This window comes from Achroia grisella, unplaced genomic scaffold, assembly GCF_030625045.1.
Source record: "Achroia grisella isolate CSIRO2021 unplaced genomic scaffold, CSIRO_AGI_Agris_v1 utg1234, whole genome shotgun sequence".
Classification (NCBI taxonomy): domain Eukaryota; kingdom Metazoa; phylum Arthropoda; class Insecta; order Lepidoptera; family Pyralidae; genus Achroia; species Achroia grisella.
The window spans coordinates 140,319-151,146 of NW_026712601.1; the positions used below are offsets into that span (position 1 = coordinate 140,319).

The 10,828-nt window shown below is 41.4% G+C and overlaps 2 protein-coding genes across 2 annotated transcripts; one reads left to right on the forward strand and one right to left on the reverse strand.

Moving 5' to 3' along the window:
• Positions 1–2,649: 2,649 nt before the first annotated feature.
• Positions 2,650–8,103, reverse strand: LOC131854533 (palmitoyltransferase ZDHHC18-like). Its single transcript, XM_059205652.1, is given in 5 exon segments — positions 2,650–2,927; positions 3,011–3,258; positions 3,837–4,589; positions 4,591–4,770; positions 7,843–8,103. Coding segments are annotated over 4 exon segments (1,356 nt in total). The 5' UTR covers positions 4,722–4,770; positions 7,843–8,103; the 3' UTR covers positions 2,650–2,703.
• A 551-nt stretch (positions 8,104–8,654) lies between these two features.
• LOC131854537 (solute carrier family 35 member E1 homolog) lies at positions 8,655–10,733 on the forward strand. The gene is made up of 2 exons (XM_059205659.1): positions 8,655–9,208; positions 10,129–10,733. Exons 1-2 carry the CDS (start codon positions 8,884–8,886, stop codon positions 10,731–10,733), a joined length of 930 nt encoding a protein of 309 aa, XP_059061642.1. The 5' UTR covers positions 8,655–8,883.
• The last annotated feature ends 95 nt before the right edge of the window (positions 10,734–10,828 follow it).

A 10,828-nucleotide genomic window follows, 5' to 3' on the forward strand; every position in this document is an offset into this window, starting at 1 on the left:
TCCCAATCTCAAAGCTCTGCTGACTGGTGATGTCGCTCTCCTCTGTTTCTGTTAATGCCATCACCTTCTTCTTTGTTAAGTTTTTGCTCTTACATTGTGCTGCAAAATGGTTGTATTTACCGCACTTAGCGCACTTTCTTCCGAATGCTGGACAATTGTTTCTGGAGTGACTTCGACCACACCTCATGCTCATATTCTCCTTTGTATTTATTATTTTCTTCTGAATTTTTGTCTCTTTTTTCAAAGTGTTTACACTACTTTCATTATTTTCTAATATTTTTATTTGTCTTTTTCCTGCTTCTGTCGCTCTGCATATTTTGATTACTTTTTCTGCATCTATTTTCTCTTCTCTTAATAAAATTTCCTTCAAATTTTTATCTTTAATCCCTAAGATAATCATCATTGTTATGAGTCTGTCTTCTAAGATATCAAATTCACATTGTTTACTAAGATTTTTCACCCTGGTGATGAAATGATCTAAAGGTTCATCATCTTCTTGTATGAGACAAGAAATTTGTTTAAAAATGGATGTGTATTTATTAATATGTTTTTACGTGGATGAGTATACCTCTCAAATTCTTCCAATATATCGGTAAATATTTTTGTTCGTTTTTCGTCAAACGTATTAAAAACTTCGACGGCTTCTGATGGAGCCTGATACCTTCCATCCTGGTATTTTACCAGTATCAGATTGACAAATGTTCACTTTCACACTAGAGTTATACTGCATACAGATATTTTTACCACTAATAGGCATTTGTTTATTGTCACAATGGCGGTTTTTTGCACAAAAAGCTATTTTAGTAAGAATAATTACAGTTTTACGTTTTCACTAAGAATTTATAATTATAGTCTGTATTGTTCTTCTTTTTCACCTGACACCATGCAATATATTACATTATTTTTATTTACATGTATACTATTATTTAGAACAATGTTTGAATGTAGAGGTAGCGCTTAAGTCGATTTGGTTGCAAATAAATAACCTGGAAATTAATACCGGGCCTAAATGTACTATTTGGTAACTACCCTCAACCATATAAGTCCAAATAGAAAAAAATATATATAATAAAAAAAATAAAAAAAACCGGATATTATTAATCTTCTGCTATATGTGTTATAATACGTGGGATAGCCAAAATGAAATTATATCGCCTTCTACTCTATACATATGTATAGCGCCATCTAGCGTCCGGTAAGGAAACATTTGTTCTAGTTGGTTTAAGTCTCATTTACTGTACCTATCTGATCCTTATATCAATTCTGATTGATTGATTGATCAATTCTGGTCGATTGATTGAATACTTGCCAATGATACTTAATACGTTTTCTTAATCTTGTATTATCGTACATCACGATCGTATATCGTGGTCACGTTAGGTCACAATTCTGTCGACATTTGAGACACATCCATCACCACTACATACATTTAAATTCAGTGTAACAAGAAAAAAAACGCATTACTAATAAGCTATGTAGCACACTACCAAATAAACTTGCTAATGTACAATAAATACTACAATTACACCTGTATATACTACAATAAACAATATATAAACTATGTAGCGACACCTCCTCACGTCAGTACACAACGGTACAGTAGACCGTTCAGACCCTAACCACGTATGTATGTGCTTGTAACGCGGTGGTACATACATATACACATCCGTTGCAGGTCTCTTATCACGTGCTTATAAAATATGTATGTATAATGTATATACATATTTTATAAGCACGTAAGAACCTGCAACGGAACCTCAACTATTTTCTGGTGATACTCAAACGACTTGACGTAGAATATGACTTGTTTTTTTTTGTTTGTTATCAGAATGTTGGTTAAATGAAAAATCAATCCCAATCCCTTTGAGTAACTTTATTATATTCATCTATAATAATAATAAAAAAAAAAAAAAAAACTGCTTAATCTTTAGCAATTTGTCATTTTATAATTAGCAGATTGCAAATAATTAGTTTGTGGATTTTTTTTTATTTGGTAGCTGATTACAATCAAGCCAATCATCAATATCAACAAGCGGTTTATTGATTATGTTATTGTTATTAACTGAAAGCTTGTTGTGTGGAACAACGTATCCTATTTGCAGATGTGTCACAGACACACAATTTCTTACTTTGTTACGGGCGATAGAGTCGTTTTATTAAAGAGCCCAAAGAGCTGTTCTTAAAGTGATGTATAGAAAACCGGCTCGCTATTAATCTTGCATTAAATAATAGAATAGAATAGAAAATAGAAAAAAATACAACCTATTAATATTATAAACGCGAAAGTGTGTGAGTATGGATCGTCCATCGTCCATCGTCCATTTGTTACTCTTTCACGCAAAAACTACTGAACGCATTCTTATGATACTTTATAGTAATATAGCTTATACATCAGAATAACATATGGGCTATAAAATTCATGCGGGCGAAACCCTGGGCCCAGCTAGTACTTTTTTTTTATGGTATCTGCGCTCTCAGCTCCCAAGACAGAGCTCTGACCTAGTACGGGGACTACTGATAATAGGAATAAAATTTGATCGTAGTAAATAAATATAAATCTATATACATATAAATGTAAATGTTAATCAATAAATATAAATAAACGATTATCAATTAAATGAAAGTCGAGGTTTCTTATAACAATATGTATATTGGGATCGAACTCGAGTCTATGTACAAGGAGAGCGAGGAGCGGGCCCGGCGTCAGAGCGCGACCACCGCCAGCGGCTGCTGCAGGGGCTGCAGGGGCGGCGGGGGCTGCGGGGCGTGCGGGGGCGGCGGGGGCTGCGGGGGCGGCGGGCCGTGCGGGGGCGGCGGGGGCGGCGGGGGCACGTCGTCCAGGTCGAGCGCGGCGTCGATCATGGTGGTGTCGTGCAGCAGCCGCAGCCGCGACGCGCTCAGCCCGCCCGCGCCCACCACGCGCACCTCTGCAACAAGCGACGCGCAGGTGAGCTTCAGCGTCCGCGGAGCCCGGCGGGGCGTGCGGGTGTGCGGGGGAGGGGGGACCCACCTTGCAGCGGCACGGGGTCGAGGTCGAGGCTGCGGTTCATGTAGGCGTGGCGCGCCGCCGCCGGCTCGCCGCTCTCGAACAGGTTGGTGTAGCTGCCGGCGGGCGCGGGCGGCGGCGCGGCCACGTGCGCGGGCGGGGCCACGTGCGCGGCCACGTGCGCGGCCACGTGCGCCGCCACGTGCGGGCGGCCCGGCTCCAGGCGCCGCCCGGGCGGAGACTGCTCGTCGTCGGCCGCCAGCACGCCGCGCCTGCGACCACACGCCTGCGTCACACCCGCCCTGATACGGGCACTACTCATACTTCTTTAATTAAAGCGATCGAATCTGGTAAAAGCTAATCAGGTCATTACAGATAAACAAGAAAAAAATAAAGACAGAAACATCTCATATAAACTCGAGTCTGTTACTTCATATTAATACCGTAGAATGTCAAACGATTACCTATAAACATTTATATTGACCTCATCAATATTAGACGCCATTGTTTCTATGCTCGTAAATATTTGCATTTTATAATGACTTTCCGATTGCACGCACCATAATTATGAAATAATAATCTATTATTTTGATTACTAAGTAAATATAAACAGTGCTCGTAATAATAAAGTATTTTAACTGCCATATATATTTATTTATATAAAGATGTGTAATGTATTTTTTTTATTGCAGAAGAAATTCGTTGAGGATTGTCATATTTTCATTTTATTTTTACGATCGGATGAAGCATTACCATACTTATTTACATTACATTTTAGGCTCACAGCGGTCATGTTTACGGTATACGTGTGTAATAAATGTAATAAAATAAAAAATATGTATATAGTAACCGGTCGATGAGGCTGGGCGCGAGCGGTCCGCACAGCACGTGCCAGCAGTTGGCGCAGGCGTTGCCGCGCGAGTACGGGTTCGGGTTGGAGACGCCGCGCCGCGACGAGAACGAGCCCTTGATGTCCTCGTTGGTGGTCTGGTCGGTGGACGCGAGGTAGGTGTGGAAGCCGGCCAGCCCCAGCACCGACCACACCGACAGGAAGCACACGGCCGCCACCAGCGCGGAGGCGGGGGCGCGGCGCAGCGCGGCGGCCAGCCCCGCGCCCCGCGCCTCCAGCGCCAGGTGCGACACCGCGCACGCGAACACGAACACGGCCAGGAACGACAGCGACACCACGAACGTGTAGAAGTAGCGGTAGTTGCGCCGCCCCACGCAGTTGCCCACCCACGGGCAGTGGTGGTCGAACCGGTCCACGCAGTTGTCGCACAGCGAGCAGTGCGACGCGCGCGGCGGCCGGAACATCTTGCACGTGAAGCAGTACTTGAGCTTGACGGGCAGCCCGCGCACGAGCACCTCCCGCGCGCGCGGCGGCGGCCGGCCGGCGTCCCCGGCGCCCCCCCCCGCCCCCGCGCCGCCCGCCACCTCCAGCGCCGCCTCCGCGGGGGCGGCGCGGGGGATGATGCCCGGGTCGGAGAGCGCGGTGCGCAGCAGCGCCGACAGCGTGAAGGCGAACAGCGCCGCGCCCACGGCCGGCACGGCGGCGGAGACGCGCGCGGCCAGGTACGGGCAGTCGAAGGCGAAGTGCAGCGCGCGTGCCGCAGATGAGCGCCAGCGTGAGCGCGAACACGCCCGGCTGCGGCGCCGTCATGAGCCGGCCGTCGCACCAGAACCGGTTCCGGCCGGCGAACACCTCCCACTTGCGCGTCACGCGCCGCGACGCCATGCCACCATCACCGCGCCCACCCGCCGCCGCCACGCTGCACAGCTGCGCTCTGTGCGGTCCACCGATATTGCCTTATTACCGCCTGTACGTCAATCCAGAGAGAATGAGAATGGGTCCATTACGCCTTTAGATTTACGACCGTTTTATAGTTTTTGTCACTGGCATGGCGACGAGACGTCCACCGGGTGGAAAATGAAAGCGGTCGCCTATAAATAAACATGAAAAGCACAATGATGTTACCCCATCATATCCTCCGTGCCGATTTCACTACTACGTCTCAGCCTATAAACCAGAAGAACACCTCTTAGAAACTAATTAAACAAACCACAGTAAGAAATAGTAATAGTAGCGTTATGCCACAGGACCAATATATTTATGCAATTAAATAATAAAGACAAGTAATACCATAATGATTAACAATTAAAAAATTACAAACGTTGGTCTGACCTGACTTAAAGTAACGGTACTGTGTACTGAGGCAAGCAGAGTATAATATTTGATACATTTGAAAAACAAATGCAAGGCTAAAACCGAATCAAATTTCAAACATTTTTATATTTGGAGAAAGTGGCAGTCCAGTTCAGTATATAGATCCAATTGAGAAGAACTAGCAAGAAACTCAATTGAATTACTTTTTTTTAAAGGCCAATTATTTACAATGTATAATAAAATATAAGATAGATCTAGTTACTTTTAGTAATTTTTTTTTTTGGTTTCGTCAGTACACAGATGAGAGAATACTAAAAACTGACTGTACTGCATACATGATTTTTAATTTATTTTTATTTAATATGAAAGTAATAAGGGCCCGCAATTGAATTAAATAACTATATTTTATTTATTAATTTTATTTATGGCCTTTATACTGTGATAGTGAAGTTAATGTTGTTTTTGTTAGTTGCTTTTTTTACTGCCTCAATGACGCGGCTTGTCCTAAGACATAGACCTCTTTCAATAGACTGTATTTTTCTCTATCCAGCACTTTCCTTCCCCATGTGAGTCTAGTTGATGCTGCCCTTATTATAATCCTCCCACCTGTTTTTCTGTTGCCCTCATTTCCTGTCCTGTCACAGTCGCCATGTGATGACAGGAGCAGTGGGGAGGGTAAACACACACAATAGAGTGTTGTATATTGACTGTTACATCTTGATGTACTCTAGCTACACTAATTACTAAAACTATATATATATATAACAACTGCGTGACATACGTGTCGTTAGATAAAACGTACGCTGGCACAATCTACTATTGAACGTGCTGATTTACATCACTATATCACAATATATTTAATGTAAGTATTAAAAGAATCATGAAATATAAAGAACAAATATAGTTATTTGAAAAAAAGGAAAAAAATGTAGTTATAATACTACTAATATTGCTATTAAAAATATATATTTTTAAAGCCGCATTATAAAAAATTAAAAAACTTGGCCAAAAAGAAACAAAAAATGTTAGAGGTGGACAAACCTTATCACTTAGGGGTCAGAAAAATAGGTAACCGATTTCAGACCTACTGAATATGCATATAAAATTTCATAATAATCAAGCGGTCCCGAGGAGAATAGTAACTAACATTGTGACACCACAATTTTATATATAAGATAAACAATCAATGGTGTTCTCAATCAACACTCTCACACTTGCATTTGTTTATCCTTACTAATATTATAAATGCAAAAGTGACTTTGTCTGTCTGTCTCACTTTCATGTCAATAGTACTGAACCAATTTAAATTAAATTTGGAACATAAATAGTCTAGACGCTGAGAAAGAACATAAGTTACTTTTTAATGCTAAAAAAGGGTTGCAAGGGGTTGAAAGGTTGTGCGGATATATCGTCATTTTTAAAGCTTAAAGCTTGAATTTATTTTTAAGGCTGTTGATTAAATAAAAATAAATATAATATTCAGTTTGTAAATGTTGGGTTTGGTACAGTGCACATAAAGCTATATATATTTTCCTCTACTCTATATTTTTATTATTTGATAGATTGTTGTATATAATCTTCATTCTATTGCCAATCTAAGTCCCATTCCTCCATATTCAGAGGCATGTTATAGCGATGTCGGTGTCAGATCGTTTTCAGTGTAACCACCACACATTAGTCACCGCAAATCCTAGTAATTAGGCATTTTAAACATCCGTGAAAGATAACCTTTACTACTAGTAAGACAGAATGTCGGAATGGATGAGGAATTCGACTTACTGTGTAAATTATTTCTGTTTACTTCATGTGACATTATTGACAAAAAATATTTTATTTTCTTATTAACACAATAATATTCACAAAAAACCTTTCTTCTTCAACGAATTACCTATAATGTGTTTAATTGTGCTTATAATCTGTTGTAGTTTTATCTTTTTTCCTTTTACCTATACATGAATACAATAAAACTACAATAGCAAAGATTTTACCCTTGTTGGGTAAAATAAAATAGGGGATGAAAGTTTGTATAGAAATGTATCTTTTGTCATCTATTGTATGCAGACGAAGTGGCAGACACAGCTGATACATAATTTAACATTTCATTACATTATCCACGAGTCAGTGTACATTAAGAGCTCACATTCATCTGTAATGGTACACAGCCCGTGTAGTACAATATGAAATAAACTTCATTCAACAGTATTATGATATTTCACTCTTGTTATAAGCTGCAAACTCACTACCAGCCACATTTATGGAATGACTCACAGATGTAGTTAATATTAAACATCTCCTCAGTTAATATATAAAATAATAAAGTAACAGGAAAATAAGTTACGATTTAATAGTTATAAAGCAGAACATTTACAATAAGAGTGGTCTCTAAACAAAAAGTAACAGGAAACATTATTTAGTAGACACTTCTAATACTTAGATACACTTTATAAAGAATAAACTCTTTTGTATTTGAAAAATTTAATTGTTACTAAATGAACCTTGAATATCGACTGTCATATTATATTTACGAAGAGTCTTTCCAATTAGGTACTTATAGCGATTACAAAATTCCAAATCATTAGACATCAGAGATCAGAGATAAGGAGTCATCAAAGATTGTATCACAATTTTAATGGTGATGACTAGTGGACGAAATGTACCAAATTTCATTACCCGAAGTATTTATTACACTTACTGGATCTCGTCGATTTATATCGTCATCAGGCATATCCACAAGCAATCCATTTAAAATCCAAACTAGGAGATTTTAATTATCTGAGTTCGTAGGTGGGGTTTCGGTAGTTATATCGTTTATAATGAAGTGAAATTTCAATAAAGTTGTTATATAACTAAATTAAAGGTATTATTTGATTTAAAAAATACCTAGCTATTTAAGGACAATAAAATAATTAAATTTGAATAACAAAGCTATGTAAAAGTTTTACCACAAAACTCAAGTTAACACTCAACTCACTAATACATACACATACACAATTGACAGCACAGATTAGAGAGCAGTGTGAAGTGTGACGTTGGTTGTGATACCTATTTCTCTATGGTGAATAACATCGATATAACGTTCTTGGTAATATAGTTGATGTTTGAACATTTATTAATAATTTTTATAATAATGATTTCGAAGAAATATTGTAAATGTAATATATACACTATTTTCTAGTTTGCATAAATAATTAATAAAAATACATATAACAAATATTATATGTTTTGTCGTTATATTTTCTATTTAGCGTAGTCTTTGAGGCCTGAAATAAAAATATATTATTACATATTACGCAAAAGAGAACAAGTTATAACAGAACAAGGTCAAGGGCAAGTCAATGATTGAAATAATTATTAGTGAAAGTTAATTTGTAGCTTTATCTATGGGCTAAATACGTGAATCGTGAGTCGTAACGTGACACGATGTGATCAAATGTTCTATGACAGCACCTCAGCTGTGAATTTGAATGACAAAAGCACAGAGTATTTTATGACATAACCATAGGTTACATATTAGTTAATTTATTTTTTATTATGTTAATTAATATATAAATTTTAAATAATTTAGAAAAATCATTAGACTTTTTGTTTTTATATAAGTGATAATGAATTAAAGAAGCATTCATTTTCAATGTAAAATTTAATTATAATGACATAATAGCATAATAACAACCCCTAAAATCAAATGCTAACTAGATAAGAGAGTGCACACGGTGGCAAGAGTACGTGTGGTGAAATGGGGCTCGAAGGGTCACGTAAGGAAGCGTTGGTGGTGGTAGCACTGTGCCTGGTGTGGTACGCGGTGAGCTCTGCCAGCAACGTGGTGGGCAAACTGGTACTGACGGACTTTCCTTATCCCATGACGGTTACGATGGTGCAGCTGCTGTCCATCGTGGTATACAGCCCGCCAGCATTTGCGGTGTGCGGGGTGCGGCGTGAGACAGAGTTCCCGCGGCGCTACTACTGGCGGGTGCTGGTGCCACTCGCCTTTGCAAAATTTTTGACCACAGTTTGTTCCCAGATTTCAATTTGGAAGGTGCCCATTTCTTATGCACACACAGGTGAGGACTGACTTAAACAACATACAATATTTTTTCTGTAGGGGTGTTTGTAAATGTATCCCAAACTAATAGTTAGTAACATTGTGATGCTCACGATACTGAACAGACTTCACAAACAAGCAAATTGTAGGTAGGTTGGACTCCATTTTCCGCAATTGGCCTCTCATTCGGGCCGTTGTGCGTGTAGAAGCAAATTGTAGTGTTAAGTCTTAATAATATTATAAACATGGAAGTTTGTAAGTATGGATGTTTGTTACTCTTTCACGCAAAAACTACTGAATGGATTTTGATTATTTTTTTTTTTTAATACTGCTTATGCATCAAAATAACACATAGGCTGTATTTTATATTGAAATTTAATGTGGGTGAAGCCGCAGGTACAGTTGATAATAATTTTTGAAACAATGTAGTATGAGAAGAGCAACATTTATTTTTTAATTTCTACTTTCTTTCCTGGAGAAAGTGGTTTCTTATTGACTATTGGGTTAGTAATTTGGTATACAACAACACAAATTTTTAACTTTCCTTTGTACTAGATCCCATAATTATATTAAATGTAATTGTAATATTATCATAGATTTATTAACTGAATGAAGGGATATTGTCTTGAAACTGAACTGTTGGAAATAAAAAAATATAATTTTTAGAACCATTTTACAGAAACCGATTTTGATGTATATGTAAAACAAAATGTGGACATGTAAAATGTATCATTAGTGGATTTATGTACAACATGTTTTACACTTTGTGGATACAAATGGAGTTTAATGTCTATAACTGTCAGCTGATAACTGACCCGTATACATAATAATTAAAGTCCACTGTACTGTTTTAAAGACGCGCCCGTAACTAGCGAATAATGTCCAAGACGACTACTGCGAGCGTATCGCATATGTAAATGGAACCGGCCGCTCCCGCAGTGAAGGCGACGACGCCGCTGTGGACGGCGGCGCTGGCGCGGCTGCTGTTCGGGGAGCGGCAGCCGCGCGGCGTGCAGGCGGCGCTGGTGCTGATCGCGGCGGGCGTGGCCGTCGCCTCCGCCACCGAGCTGCACTTCGACTCGCTCGGGCTGGGCGCCGCGCTGGCGGCGGCCGCGCTGCTCAGCCTGCAGCACCTCTACTCGAAGCGCGTGATGCGCGACACGGGCGCGCACCACCTGCGGCTGCTGCAGGCGCTGAGCCGGCCGGCGCTGCTGCTGTTCCTGCCCGCGTGGGCGTGCAGCGACGGCGCGGCGCTGCGGGCGCGCGGCGGCGCGGCGCCGGCCGAGGCCGCGCTGCTGGCGGCGGACGGCGCGCTGGCCTGGCTGCAGGCCGTGGCGGCCTTCAGCGTGCTGTCGCGGGTGTCGCCGCTCGCCTACGCGGTGGCGTCGGCCGCCAAGCGCGCGGCCGTGGTGGGCGCCTCGCTGCTGGTGCTGCGCAACCCCGCGCCGCCGCTCAACCTGGCCGGCATGGCGCTCGCCGCGCTCGGGGTGCTCGCCTACAACCGCGCCAAGCTGCACGCGCGCTCGGCCCGCGCGCCCGTCTGACGAGCCGGCCCGCGCTGCCCGTCTGACGAGCCGGCCCGCGCTGCCCGTCTGACGAGCCGGCCCGCGCTGCCCGTCTGACGAGCCGGCCCGCGCTG

Bases quoted from the DNA above. Each gene is read 5' to 3' on its own strand.
- LOC131854537 (XM_059205659.1), top strand. From the start codon at position 8,884: ATGGGGCTCGAAGGGTCACGTAAGGAAGCGTTGGTGGTGGTAGCACTG. The intron at 9,209-10,128 runs GTGAGGACTGAC...CCGCTCCCGCAG, and splicing joins CATTTCTTATGCACACACAG to TGAAGGCGACGACGCCGCTG.